The sequence below is a fragment of the Myxocyprinus asiaticus genome, chromosome 22, assembly GCF_019703515.2.
Source record: "Myxocyprinus asiaticus isolate MX2 ecotype Aquarium Trade chromosome 22, UBuf_Myxa_2, whole genome shotgun sequence".
Lineage (NCBI taxonomy): Eukaryota > Metazoa > Chordata > Actinopteri > Cypriniformes > Catostomidae > Myxocyprinus > Myxocyprinus asiaticus.
Window position 1 is genome coordinate 27,889,253 of NC_059365.1, and position 15,730 is coordinate 27,904,982.

The window sequence follows — 15,730 nt, forward strand, 5'->3', positions numbered from 1 at the left end:
AACTGATGCTTCGTAAACATTTAGCTATTTTATTTCTTACGCAGGGTTAAATGATTAGTGAAATATGAACCATAATATTAGACCTGACACATGCCATACAGTACATTCGTTTATCTAAAAAGCTGAAAGTTCTGAGAAATGAAAAAAAAAAAAAGAAAAAGAAAAAAAGAAAGGAACAAACTGAATTGGTGATGGACGTAACCCAAAGTGTGCCGGGGTGACACAAGAAACTTGATCTTGAATAAATGTTTTTTTTTCTTTTTCTTTTCTTTTTTTTTTTCTATTGTTATGGCACACTTCTAAATTTCTGTCCTCCTCGTGGCGGGATCGGCTTTCAAGCTCCACCTCAATCACTGTTCTTTCCTTTCTTAATTCTGTCGCCTTTTCTTTTCTTTCTGGGGTGTACAGCTGTGGTGCGAAGAGGGGAGGCTGGAGCATGTAGAGTGTGGGGGCCACAGGCACAGTCTGAGGTGGCCTGCAAGGGGCCATTCATTGTACTCAGAGTCAGACAGAGCACACACACGCACACACACACACACACACACACACACACACACACACACACACACAAGGAGCTGCGCCTCCCACACACACGCGCACCAACTCACACACAGCCAGACGAAGAGAAGGAAAGTGGATGAGTGCACCACATCAGTCTACGGGTGCAATACAACATCGAAGTCCTAATGCTTTCTTCGAGGCTTTCTTCTATATGCGTTTTGCTTGAACTCTATGCACAACTATAAGGAATTAACATGCTTTAATTTTAACTAAACAATTCACCAGCCAGTTTTCTCTGCGCGTGGAATAAGTTTGTCGCGGCTTCAAAGATGGGAACAACTAAATACTCTGAAAGGAATGTTCTATTTTGCAAGACGCTCCTGAAACTCATACTTTTGGTGGCCGTGGCGCACAATGTTTCAGGTAAGACTTTAAAATATAGAGTTTTAGAGGAGCAGAGAGTTGGCACGGTGATCGCAAGACTGAAAGAGGACGTAGCCGGCATCCTATCCAAACTCCCGAGCTCCGTGTCCCCGCGGTTCCGCGCGATGCAGATGGGCAGCACTCCGCAACTTTCCTTGCGCGAGGAGGACGGCGAGATCAGTATCGCGACCAAAATAGACCGGGAGAAGCTCTGCGAGAAAAACTTGAACTGCACTATCGAGTTCGACGTGATCACTCTTCCCACGGAATACCTCCATTTGTTTCATATTCAAGTGGAAGTGCTGGACATCAATGACAATGCGCCGCAGTTCTCGCGCGCCATCATCCCCATAGAGATCTCTGAGAGCGCATCGGTGGGCACGCGCTTTCCTTTGGACAGCGCTGTGGACCCGGACGTCGGAGAAAACGCGCTACACACGTACTCGCTCACACGTAATAACTTTTTCAAAATCGATATCAGGACGCGCACGGATGGCGCGCGGTACGCGGACCTTGTTGTGATGAGGGAACTGGACAGGGAGACACAGTCCAGCTACCAGCTGCAGCTCACAGCCTCAGACTCTGGCGTACCGCCAAAATCTGGCTCAACTCTGCTTAAAATCAGCATTTCCGATTCCAACGATAATAGCCCAGCGTTTGACGAGCAGGCTTATGTGGTCAATCTACTGGAAAATTCAGCACTGGGGACACTGCTGGTGGACCTAAACGCCACAGACCCGGATGAAGGCAATAACGGCAAAATAGTGTACTCTTTCAGTAGTCATGTGCCACCAAAAATCCTGGAGACCTTTAAAATTAACCCAGAAAATGGCCACATCACTCTGATTAAGAAAGTTGACTATGAGACCACTTCATCATACGAGATAGATGTCCAGGCTCAGGATATGGGTCCAAATTCCATTCCAGGCCACTGTAAGATAATCATCAAAGTGGTTGATGTCAACGATAACAAGCCAAAAATCAACATCAACCTTATGACCCAGGGCAAAGAGGAGGTGGCCTACATCTCGGAGGCATCCCCTGTTGATACTTTTATCGCATTAGTGCGTGTGGATGACAGCGACTCAGGTCTAAATGGAGAGGTTGTGTGCCGACTCCATGGCCATGGGCACTTTCGCTTGCAGAAGACCTATGAGAACAACTACATGATTCTTACTAATGTATCTCTGGACCGTGAAAAACGCTCTGAGTATAGCTTGACGGTGATTGCGGAAGACCGTGGCTCACCAAGTCTATCCACCATCAAACACTTCACAGTGCAGGTGCAGGATGAAAATGACAACCCCCCACGCTTTGAAAAGAGCCGGTATGAAATCTTCAAGTCGGAAAACAATTCGCCTGGAGCATACCTGACCTCAGTGGTGGCCACCGATCCAGATTTGGGCTCTAATGGACAGGTGACCTACTCCATTGTGGAGAGCCAGGTTCAAGGAAGCTCCATTTCAACATATGTGACAATTGACCCATCCAACGGGGCTGTGTATGCGCTCCGGAGCTTTGATCGAGAGGAAGTGGGCCAGCTCTTGTTTACTGTGCAGGCTCGGGACGGTGGGGACCCTTATCCTTTGAGCAGCAATGCCACCGTTCTGCTCACTGTATTAGATGAAAATGACAACCCGCCCATCATTGTTTCTCCATTGCTGAGCAACCACACTGCTGAGGTGCCACTATGGAGGCATGCTGAGCCTGGTCATCTGATAACAATTATCAAGGCAACAGATCGTGATGCTGGGGCCAACAGTGAGCTGACTTGCTCCATCATTGGTGGTAATGATGACGCACTTTTTGTCTTTGACCAACGAAGATGTGAGTTACGCACCAATGGAAGTGTTGAGGCCACAGGCCATGAGAGATTTGATCTTGCAATCCTGGTGCAAGACAGAGGAGCCTCTACTCGGCTTTCAGCAAGGGCCATTCTCCATATTAGCCTGAAGGACTATCCAGAGAGTTACTCACTAAACCCTTCAGACCTAAACAACAAATCTACATTAGATGTTTCAATGATCATCATCATCTCCCTTGGTGCCATCTGTGGTGTGCTTCTCATCGTTATGGTGATGTTTGCCACCCGGTGCTCAAGAGAGCAGAAGGACCCCAGACATTCCTACAACTGCAGAGTGGCTGAGTCCACCTACCAAAACCACCCCAAAAAACCTGCCCGGCAAATCCACAAGGGAGACATCACATTGGTCCCTACAGTTAACGGGACCCTTCCTGTGAGGGCTCACCCCCGCTCCCCTTCAGCCTCACCTGCGCCAGAGAGCCGCCAGAGCCACCACAGCCACCAGTCACTCAACAGCCTGGTCACCATCTCCTCCAATCATGTGCCAGAGAACTTTTCTCTCGGACTAGCCCATGCCACGCCACCTGTGGAGGTAAAAGATATTTTCAAGATAACTAATGTTTCACTTGTGTGCTATGTGTACTAAATGTGTACATCCTAAATAATCTTAATAAATAATCAATAACTGGTATTTGTCAATTCAATGTGATTTTTTATTTTTATTATTCCTGACCATTTAATGCACCATGAATCTGTTATAATATTCAGTATGTTTGTTTTATTTATATCATGTTTATGTGTATATCCATAGATTGTTTCATCATTTAGAAGTATTCATTCATATCATCAGCATCTTCCCTTATTCACCCCCAACCCACCCCATGGTTTGTGTGTATTTGTGTTGGCTTGTTGTCTGGTCTGCCATTATTCATTTTTTTTATTTCCATTTTTTTTTCTTTATTTCCCCCCACGCCCTGTTTCTTTTCTTTTTGGCTATAGCAAGTCTCACAGCTTCTGTCCATACTTCATCAGGGCCAGTACCAACCCAGACCCAGTTTCCGTGGCAACAAATACACCCGGAGCTACAGGTAACCAATCACACTTCAGCCTGTTGCCACCTTTGCAGACCGTCCTACAGGAGGTTCTAAGTTTTACTCTGTGAGTGTTTGGACACCCCAGAGTACTTAAAAAATAGATGCTGATGGTATCTAACAGCCTCATATTGTTAGAACATTTTAAGTGACCTTTGCTTAAAGCTTTTGTTTATTTGTGTATAAGTTGCTCCCTACTTAAGAGACTCATTTCATAATTTTCCAATAAATTACAAAGTAAAATAAAAACAATAACACATAAACAATAACTTTAAGTCATATTCCAAAGACAGAGAATGTAAGATCAAATAAATCATGCATATAATAGTTAATGGCCTCATCTCTGTGTCTCTAGGTATGCTTTAAATGAGATGGATAAATTCAGCCTGAAGGACAGTGGAAGAGGGGATAGTGAGGCAGGAGACAGCGATTGTGAGATGGGTAGGGAGTCCCCTCTGCTTGGAGAAGGCTTCAGTGAACTCTTTACCCCTGATGGACATCACCGACTGCATCCAGGTAGGCAGGAGAAACTCTAAATCAGCCCTTTTATAACAGGCATTAATTTTACACATCATTTGGCCATTTTTTAAAAAAAGATTTTGCTCACTGGACAACACTGCAAGATATTCTAACCAAATCCCCCTCTCAGCCTTGTAAACTAGTTAATGAAATGCCACTTCCTTGTTATTTGCCATATAATGCACAATAATTGCACAGAAATGCACATAACTAATATAAGATAATATACCTTTATTTCAAACAGAGTTCAAACCGAGACAAATAGAATTTATCTCTTCAAGATGAAGTTTTAAAACACTGCCCAGGTGTGCATGACATTCTTTCTTCTGCTGAACACAAAATAGCCCTTTTAAAAGAATACCTCAGCTTTGTAGGTCCTTTCAATGCAAGTGAATGCTGACCAGACCTTTGAAGTTCCAAAAATCACATAAAGGCAGCATATGAGTCCAGTGGTCTTAAGTGGTGCAATTGCTTTGGGTAAGTAACAGGCCAATATTTAACTCCTTGTTTACCATAAATCTCCACTTTCACTTTCAGAATGAAAGTGGATATTTATAGTAAAAAAGGACATAAATATTGATCTGTTTCTCATCCACACATACCACATCGCTTCTAAAGACATAGATTTAAAAACTGGAGTCGTATGGATTACTTTTATGCTGCCTTTATGTGCTTTTTGGAGCTTCAAAGGTCTGGTCACCATTCACTTGCATTGTATTGACCTACAAAGTTGAAATATTCTTCTAAAAACCTTTGTTTGTGTTCAGCAGAAGAAAGAAAGTCATACACATCGGGGATGTTATGAGGGTGAGTAAATGAAGAGAGAATTTTAATTTTTGGGTGAACTGTTCCTTTAATTATTATTATTGTATGTTAGAGAAAATTATGAAGAGCCATCGTTTTTTATGAAAAAAAAAAAAATAAAAAAAAAATGCAGATCTAAAATGCAATCTTTATTGTGACCAGACCAGACGCTAGGCTGTGAGTGGGAATGGGCCATTGATTTCTGTAAATCAGCACATTTAATCATTCATTCTCTGCATGAGAGAGAGTGGAGTAAATGAGAGCCTGTTTTGCAAATGCACCAGATTGCGCGTTTATTAACTCTGAGATATATTATAAATGCGTTTTTAAAATTAATGGAGCTATAATCAGTCCCTGGAACATGAATGAGTAATGCTGAACATGTTCAATGAGGGCTATAAGTTTTAGGCATATTTGATTTGTTTTGCATAGTCTCTAGAAAACGAAGTGGGGTTGGATGGAGCTGGAATGGTTTTGTTTAGTCGATTTGCTTCTAATAGACTAATTTGACTAGTTAAGGGTGTGTGCAGTTTTGCAAGTCTTGCAAGAGTTCCAGAAAAAAATTAAAAATAAATAACTGACCTTTACCTACAATGTTGTTCTCTTTCTGATCACCACAGCAATGAAGCTGTGCACCGAAGAGTGTCGTGTCCTCGGTCACTCGGACCAATGCTGGATGCCTCCGCTGCCTTCCCCAGCATCCTCTGATTACCGTAGCAACCTCTACATCCCCGGAGAGGACCCCCAGCAGAAAACTGCCCCAGAAGCACCACAGTCTGGAGAGTCAACATTAAGGAAAAAGAGTTTCTCCACCTTTGGCAAGGAAAGCGAGGAGGGAGAGGGGGAAGCAGGTGATGGGGAAGACCTGTGTGGAACAACATCTCTGCTGTCTGAAATGAACAGCGTGTTCCAAAGGCTCCTCCCCTCTTCGCTGGACACTTATAGTGAGACCAGTGAAACTGAAAAGCCATTGGTCTGTGCTGCAGGTGTGGGATCCCTGGAAAGAAGGAAAGGTCACCTGCCTGGCAAACCAAACTCTGCCACCTACCAACAGGGTGTCGCCGTTTGGGCCGCTAATACGCATTTCCAAAATCCTGGACATGGTCATGCCCCTGCTAGTCACATTACGGCACTGGTGGCTCCGCTTCCCGCCCCTCTGCCAGCTCCCATGTCAACATCAGCTTCCTCCTCAAAATGGCTGCCTGCAATGGAGGAAATCCCAGAGAATCACGAGGAAGATGAGTTAGAGTCTGTGCTGAGTCATCTGCATGGAAAGCGCTGTGACAGTCGTAGCGAAATTATGGACGCCAGTGAGCTCGTAGCAGAGATCAACAAACTCCTTCAAGATGTTAGGCAGAGCTAAAGACTGAAATCTCTCTCTCTCTCTCTCTGTCTCTCTCTCTCTCTCTCTCTCTACAATAAAAGAAAAAAAATTAGATGAGAGGAAAAAATTGTAAATGATATGAAAACAAAAACAGAAAAACACAGAGACATGCAATTGTCATTAAAGTTGCATTTCTGGATGTAATGTGTTTTGTGAATGCTAATTATCCAAATTATGTTTGTATTTTCTGGTTTTTGGCCACAGTGTACACATAATGTGAGTGTATTTATCTTTGTATTTTGAAAATACTATTTGTAGTCTTTATATTTATATAAGTGTATATACATAAGTTTAAAAAAATGTACATAAAGCTATCAGATTTCTATTTTTATATATGCATGTTGGGAAAATAATCAAGATCAACATGCCTTGGTGTACATATTCTTATTTATGAAAACAAAACAAAAACAACAACAACAACAAAGTTTTTGTTTCCTTTTTTCAATGGTATTGTTATATATGAGCATAATATAAGTACATGAATATGATTGAATATGTGTTATTTGGTGGGGTGGGACAGGTTACTGAAAGCATGTTTTGGGGTTGGGAGCGGTATTTATAATGTGTATTCTTTGTGTCAAGTGCTGATTTACTTTAAACAAATGGCAAAAATAAAGAGAACTGCAGATATGTCACATATACACCTCTGGTTTGACTCCTTTAGTTGCTATCTCCTAAGTGTGTTTGGTAGAAGGTGTTTACCTGTGTGTTTAACACATGTTCGTGTTAACTAAATTACAGTATGTGCTTTTCCATTTAGTTTTTTGACTCTGAAATATCCAGTAAAATGGGAGCATGCAGTTTTGGTCTTCCTCTTCACAGACCGATATGGAGAACAGCCTTGTTAAGAAAGCCAAGGCCTATTTCAGTCATTCTTATCTACGCTGCATTCGTTATCGCTCATAAAAACAGAGTTTTTCGCCCCCTACTGACTAAAAACAGAGATTGAATCATTATTGAGGTTCAAACATTATCCTAAGCAAATGGTTAGAATAATGCAGGCAGAGATTGAGATACACTTCTTTCTGTGCTAAATTGAGGTTTATGTGAGGACAATTAAGTGTAAAGGTGAAGAATGTGTCAGATTAATAAGTATATAAGTATGTTGCGCATAGTGTGATGACCACAGGAAAACGGAGACTCGTTTTGCTAACTAGAGCCCCCCAGAGGCGACATAGCGAAACAGCAACCACCACATCTCTCGTGCTCTCCCTGTTTCCCGCTCACTTCCCCTTTCTCTGTACTCTCTGTACTTTCTTTACACTCGTAGAGTGCTATTTTTTAGAACGATTTAAAGTTGTAAAATCTTTTGTGTTACAGTTACCCACCGAATAGCTGGTAAATAGTTTGGAGTTGCAATTTAATTGGACCTTTTTCATCCATTTTTTTCCCCCGTAACTGGCATTACTTTGCTAGATACGTAACGTGTGTGAAATTATGCAAAACCAAATGCATTGCTATGACATTTAAAAGCGGAAATGACTGAATGTGAGGTGGTATTTTGTATGCTTTTTTTTTTTTACTCAAACAACAATGAGCATGTTTTGCAGAGTGACATACAGAGGGTGGCCATGACATGCAATTTAAAATGGAATCTCTCTCTCTCTCTCTCTCTCTCTCTCTCTCTCTCTCTCTCTCTCTCTCTCTCTCTCTCTCTCTCTCAGGTACTCTCTATCCCCTCTACTTTTTTCACTTGTAGACACATACACACTCATAATAATAACTTTTTTACTTATATGAGAGAACAGCATCTACCCAATTTTGCAGTCTTATGTGCATTGTAATTCAGTTCTCCAGGTGAAGTTTTATTGCTTTAATAGTTCAGTCTGTTTCTCCTTTTCTCACAGTGCCTTTTGCTGTGCCTGTTTTTGCAATCAGGTTAATGTGCCAGGGTACAACAACCCCTACATGCACTGCATACAAAGTCATGTCAGTCACTGACAGTTCTTGTCACCAAGCAACTTGGTAAATTGACATAATTACTGAGGTGAGTTTCTGATTAGCTTGCAGTGGAGTTGAGAGTGAAGATTCATGTCTTCCTCTTCATCTCTTACATCTCTACTGCTAAAAATACACCTGTCTCCTTCTTCCATCATTTCAAGACCTGAGGATAAGTCTGCCAACAGTCTCTTATCATTATCACTTTGTGTGTGTGTGTCTGTTGATCTAGGAGCAGTGATAACTACAGTGATTGCGAGCACCGTTAACATGACAGAGAGTGCTTCAGAGACTGAGGTAATATGTTTTGTCTTATTTGCATTCTGGAAAGTCTATCAGAGTGTAAAGCTACACAAAATACATACATATCATTTGGTTTACTCTCTTTTGACTATTCTCGCTCTCTCCCTGTATCTCTCAGGTGGAACATTTTTAATGACCAAATGCTTCCTCCCATGATGCATTATCAGTGACAACTCAAAAACATATGTGGCTCTTCAGTCCAGCTGTTGGCCAGAGTGCTGCCGTCTGTGTGAGTGCTTTTGTGAGTTCTCACACTACTGTGAGTGTTTTGTCTAAATTACACTTTTAGTGGCCAGACAGATCTTCAGTAAATTTTGAAGAATTACAAGAACCGTATGTGCTGGTTGGAAGAGAGTGTGTATGTGGGCAGGTTTAAGTGGTTTACGAGGACTTTTTTTTAGGTTACAAACTGGTAATTACAAGGGTATTATGCTATAAATGTGGTTTATGAGGACATTTCTAGTGTCCCCATAATTCAAATCGCTTAAAAAACATACTAAATTATGTTTTATTGAAAATGTAAAATTTTTTTGTGAGGGTTAGGTTTAGGGGTAGGGGTAGGGGTAGGATTAGGGGATATAATCTATAGTTCGTACAGTATAAAAATCATTATGTCTACGGAGAGTCCTCATAATGATAGCTGCACCAACGTGTGTGTGTGTGTGTGTGTGTGTGTTTTAATGGTTTGGAAGTGCCAGGCAGTGACTGACTTGTGCCTTTCGAGCAGGAAAGCCTCTCCCGATGGGCCCAGATTCCAGATTCCAGATTTGTCAGTCTTATTTAACGAACAATTTGAGATCCTGAATATATCCCAATGGGAGTGCCAAAAGTTTCAAAATGTCAGAATTCAGTTAGGAACATTAGTTTAGAAACAACATATTAAGTAGATGGCATGAACAAAAAAATAAAAAAATAAAAATACAAATAAAAATGCCAAGTCTATGCTTGTTCATTTTACAAAGAACAAAAATGGCTGAATTTTTAACAACAAAAATGGACTCTCTAATGAATATAGACATAATTAGCTATTATAACATTTATTGAAAATGGATATAATCAATAAATCAGGTGCTCTGATACTTAAATAATAATAATTATTATTATTATCTGTGGCAGTCACAGGCCTGTAAAAGGCACGTCCAATCATTTCATTAGGCCTGAATGCAATGATAGGATGTCCTACCTTGCTGTCTAACTATATACCTGCCTACCTCCATGAACTCTGCCCGTGCACTCAATGGTGTGAGTTGGGGGCGGGACTATCTGACTGTTTGAACAACTGCAAGGGGCGTATTCCGAAAGCTGTTTTGAAAACAACGTTTATTTTTGCAATTCCGTTCGGTGGCGCTAGTGTCGCAGAAATTATATACTCCAGCTAAGCTCATTCGACAGCATTTGTGGCATAATGCTGATACCACAAAAATTTATTTAGACTCATCCCTCCTTTTCTTTAAAAAAAGCAAAAATCTGGGTTACAGTGAGGACTTACAAATCGAAGTGAATGGGGCCAATCCGTAAATGTTAAAAAATTCGTTGTTTCAAAAGTATAGCCACAAGACGTAAACAATATGCGTTTTTTCAATGTGATTTTAGTGTGAAAAAAAATTGCTTACTAACCTTTTCTCTGTAAAGTTACAGAGGCCAAAAGTTTGGAATAATGTACAGATTTTGCTCTTATGGAAAGAAATTGGTACTTTTATTCACCAAAGTGGCATTCAATTGATCACAATGTATAGTCAGGACATTAATAACGTGAAAAAGTACTATTACAATTTGAAAAAAAATATTCAGAACTTCTTAAACTACTTCAAAGTGTTCTCATCAAAAAATCCTCCATGTGCAGCAATGTCAGCTTTGCAGATCCTTGGTATTCTAGCTGTCAGTTTATCCAGATACTCAGGTGACATTTCACCCCACACTTCCTGTAGCACTAGCCATAGATGTGGCTGTCTTGTCGGGCACTTCTCACGCACTTTACAGTCTAGCTGATCCCACAAAAGCTCAATGGGGTTAAGATCCATAACACTCTTTTCCAATTATCATGTTGTCCAATGTCTGTGTTTCTTTGCCCACTCTAACCTTTTCTTTTTGTTTTTCTGTTTCAAAAGTGGCTTTTTCTTTGCAATTCTTCACATAAGGCCTGCACCCGAGTCTTCTGTTGTACATGAAACTGGTGTTGAGTGAGTAGAATTCAATGAAGCTGTCAGCTGAGGACATGTGAAGTGTCTATTTCTCAAACTAAAGACTCTGATGTACTTATCCTCTTGTTTAGTTGTACATCTCACCTTCCACATCTCTTTCTGTCCTTGTTAGAGCCAGTTGTTCTTTGTCTTTGAAGACTGTAGTGTACACCTTTGTATAAAATCTTTCAAGCATTGTATAGCCTTCATTCCTCAAAACAATGATTGACTGACGAGTTTCTAGAGAAAGCTGTTTCTTTTTTTGCCATTTTTGACCTAATATTGACCTTAAGACATGCCAGTCTTATTGCAGACTGTGGCAACTCAAAAACAAACACAAAGACAATGTTAAGCATCATTTAACGAACCAAATAGCTTTCAATTGTGTTTGATATAATGTCAAGTGATTTTCTAGTACCAAATTAGCAATTTAGCATGATTACTCAAGGATAAGGTGTTGGAGTGATGGCTGCTGGAAATGGGGCCTGTCTAGATTTGATCAAAAATGACTTTTTTCAAATAGTGATGGTGCTGTTTTTTAAATCAGTAATGTCCTGACTATACTTTGTGATCAGTTGAATGCCACTTTGGTGAATAAAAGTACCAATTTCCTTCCGAAACAGCAAAATCTGTACATAATTCCAAACTTTTGGCCGCCAGTGTATATTAAATTTGACAGTTTCGTTGACATGGCTACATAGTGCTGTAAACACTAAAACCCTAAAAGGACTTTACAGCTCAAATAATACACAAGTTTTAACAGAAGAATTAATGTATGAGCTTTTATAAATTATAAGTTTGACATTTCTGCCTTTAAATCCTCCAAAAATTGGCCCCATTCACTTCCATTGTAAGTGTCTCATAAGAAAAGGAAGGACGAGTCAAAATGAATTGACATTATGGCACAAATGCTGTTGGTTGAGCTAAAAGGAATATTCCGGGTTCAATACAAGTTAAGCTCAATCAACAGCATTTGAGGCATATGATTTTAGAAGTGAATGGGGGCCAATCTGTAAACATTCAAATACTTACTATTTTAAAAGTATAGCCACAAGATATAAACAATATGCATGCTAATATGATTTTAGTGTGATAAAATTGCTTTCTAACCTTTTCTGTGTAAATATATAGCCAATTTTACAACTCCGTTGCCATGACGATTATTTATTGTTCATCATCCCTTATTCATGTCACGCTAACATGTGTGCTTCAGTATGTTTGACTAACATACAGTAGGTGTGTGTGTGTGTGCATCTGTGTATCATGTGTCTGCTATCGTTGGGTCCCTCTCATTTCCACCACTAGATGGCATTATTTATACAGATGACCTCATGGCCGGTACTAAGATGCAATCTTTTTTTGGGGGGGGGGCATTTTGATCTTTAGGGTGGGCAGGTGGTTGTCTCTTTATTGCACCAGGATGTCAGAGGTTTCATGGGGGACACAGAGAAAATCTAAGTTGGCAATGCCCTCCTCCCCTCCCCTTAGAGATGACCATGTGCTTGACATTTCATTAATATGAATGTTTAGTCATTCATTACCATTGGCTGGGTTACTTATCAGTTCATTAAAATATATAAAGCTGCCCTGCAGATCAACAGCATTGAGATCTATGGAACCACTGCAAGCTGAATAGCAAAATCAATGCCCTGATTCTATAAAAGGCATTATTGATATAACATGCTAATATTTCTAGAAGATATTTTGTCGATATTAAAGGTATGGTTTATGTCTCTGTATTCTATCCTCTCACTGCCTTATTGAAGAAAGTCTGTTAATTAGACTTTATACAGTATTTGAGCTTTGACCTCTTGGCAGACATCTGTTAATCTTTGATGATGAGAGGTCAACAGGTGATATTCCACAAAGTTATTCAGCCTAACGAGAGAGAAGCCAATAAAGGGTAATCTCAAGTTCCTGTATCTCCCTCTCTTGTTCTCCTCTAAAATTAAAAAGGTATGCACATGTACACGTATATACATTATATAATATTTATAAAACACACCCAGAAACAGTGTAAACAAAACTCCCTATATGTATATGTAATATACTGTATATACCATGGAGTATGTATATATGTTTACATTTATATGTTTGTATGTATACACGTTGCATTCTCTTGCACTGGAAGCTTCTGTCACCATGACAAATTCCTTGTGTGTGTAAGCATACTTGGCAGTAAAGCTCAGTCTGATTCAAAAGTTGTCCACACTGAAAATCTGGGATTTACAATTTAATTTAAACTTGGAAATAAAAAAATTCCAAACAAAGAATAGTTATTATAGAAATTAAAATGTAATTATTAAACCCTTTTAGACCCTGCATCCAGTTCAATAGACATCACTTTGCTCTGGTGTTTTTAAAGGATTTTAACATTTGGTGTCACCCAAATAACAAATAATTATGAGATTAGATGTTGCTAAGTACAACTATGAGTGTCATATCACACAAAAAGTCTGAAAATGAAAAAAAAAAAAAAAAATCTTCATTTAAAATAAAGCATGGTAGCATGTGACACAAGGCCAAAAAAGAAAAAAAAAAAGAAAAAAAGAGGCATAATTTAGAACCAATGTCCACCAGATATAATATTAAAACATAACTGCAATCTGAATTTTTTTATTGATTATCATTTATAGCTGCATTTAGAATAGAAATAAAGCATGACCATGATTTTGTGTACTTGGAACATAATTGGGGTCTAAAAGGGCTAAGATTCTGCACTGTTTCTAAGTCATAAATGTGACCAGTTTGTAGGCAAACCTGTGACATTGACCATGTTAACTGAATGATAAGCATTCAGTAACATTAAAAGGTGCGTCCCAAACCACACACTTCTGCACTATTCTATGCCATTTTGTAGTGCAAGTAGTGCGAGTAATATGTTAACACTGAAAATGCAAGAAGTGTACTTTAAGTACCCGGATGATGCACTTTTTCAACTGTCAGAACAGAGTATGGAATGTTGGAAACTTCATGCACTCAGCGCACACGGCTTGCCTTACATAGCGGAAGGGGCGGAGTTACCTTGTTGCTGCTGGTCTGACAAAACAGTTGTAAATAATGAAGAATGCAGCAGATAGCGAAACTTCAGTGGATATAACACCTTGCATATGTGAGTTGAATGTTTTACCATCACCCCAAGCTGTGTGAATATGTATGATGTTTAAGATATAAGTGTTGAACTGAGGTTGGCTAACACGCTACAGTTAGCGGCAACACATCATGTGCACTTGAAATGTTATTTTCATCAGCTATTAAACGCGAATACAATTACTGTGTAGTAAAAAAAAAAAAAAAAATGTAAGTGTTCCATTTGGGAGGATACTACATTTAAAATTCATACACTACATGGCTGAGTGCATAGTATATTTTGTAAGTGCATAGTGTATAGTGTGTTGTTTGGGACCCAGCTATGCTCTTTTTTTTTTTTTTTTTTTTTTTTTCTCAGATCATGCTAGCTAGGATAACATAGATCATAAGGTTTTCCAAAAACTTTTGGAGAAATTTAAACTCTTCATTCAAATTGTTATGCTGATGTACAGTATATGCTATATATATATATATAGCATATACATCAGCATCATAATTTGAGTGAAGAGTTGAATATATATTAAATAATTAAAATGCAAAATATAAGTATTTTCTAGTGGTTTCCAACTTTTAGACTTCACTTTATATATGTAGGAATAGGCAAAAGAGAGTTATACTGTATACTTATACTCTAAATCTTTCTCAGCCACCTGTTGCCAAGATCACATCTTCATTGATGCAAGTTCTCATGCCAAATAACCTATGAGATCACAAACGAATAAATGTGGAGAAGTCATAGAGTTTAATCTTAAATCAAATCTTACACTAAGGAGTGTTAAAAACCATGCACATCCTCTCAAATAACTGCATAGTCAGATTGTAAAGTCATAGGGTAGACTGCTTGTTCAGGCAATGAATATAATCCATCGACCGTGAAATCTCTTTTTGATTCCCCAAAATTAAGATGCCTATAATGCTTACTAAGACATGGCTTTGCAAATGCGTCAATCTTAATTAACACCTCTTTAATTAATAGGAGACTTATTTTAGGTAATCAAGATTAACACTTTAGTTCTCCAAACTGTATTGTCACAGTGCCCCATAAAGATCAAATGTCAGAACCAGGGATCAATTGCCATCTGACAGAAATTGCAGCGGCTCTCCTCAATTCTAATGTAACACACATCACGTTTTATTCTCACGCTGAATTAGAACATTTATTTACCATGGTGACCCCGATAAGGAATGGCGATCAATGTCTTAGAACAGCCATTTGCAAGCAGTGTCCCCTCTGCGACCTGGCAAGAGCACAGGCAGTGAGGGAAATTAATTAGCACCTGTACAGCAATGCTCTCTTCACATGGTTGGCTGCAGAGTGCATGTAGAAAGATAGACTGTGGATAGAAAAAAGTAATAGACAGTTCATTGATCGCTAAAGTGAAATTCAGCATGTATAAATCTCAGAATTGTAACCACATCAAAGGTAATCTGACTTTGAGCCGAAATGTGCTGATGTGGTATTTCTAAGACTGTGTGTGAGTATTTGAGCACCTATATGAATTGCCTTAGCAGTAAAATTAGCAAGAGAAGGGCAACTTCCATTCGACTGAGAGGGGGAAAAAAGGATCGGTCCTTTCGATTAGTCATCAGCATTAGAAGATTAGCTATAGTGGTGCAATTTAAAGATGCACTCAGTAATTTTTCAGTTATGTCCTATTGAACTTAGACTGACACCAAGGGGCCTAGATGCAGC

At 39.4% G+C, this 15,730-nt stretch overlaps 1 protein-coding gene across 2 annotated transcripts; it reads left to right on the forward strand.

The window, feature by feature from the left end:
• Positions 1–511: 511 nt before the first annotated feature.
• Positions 512–7,165, forward strand: LOC127412591 (protocadherin-18-like). 2 transcript variants are annotated; one of them, XM_051649066.1, is made up of 4 exons: positions 512–3,320; positions 3,728–3,816; positions 4,175–4,335; positions 5,763–7,165. In XM_051649066.1, exons 1-4 carry the CDS (start codon positions 831–833, stop codon positions 6,503–6,505), a joined length of 3,483 nt encoding a protein of 1,160 aa, XP_051505026.1. In that variant the 5' UTR covers positions 512–830; the 3' UTR covers positions 6,506–7,165. The 2 variants fall into 2 exon arrangements, with proteins under 2 accessions (XP_051505026.1, XP_051505027.1); XM_051649067.1 differs by having other exon boundaries at positions 3,761–3,816.
• The last annotated feature ends 8,565 nt before the right edge of the window (positions 7,166–15,730 follow it).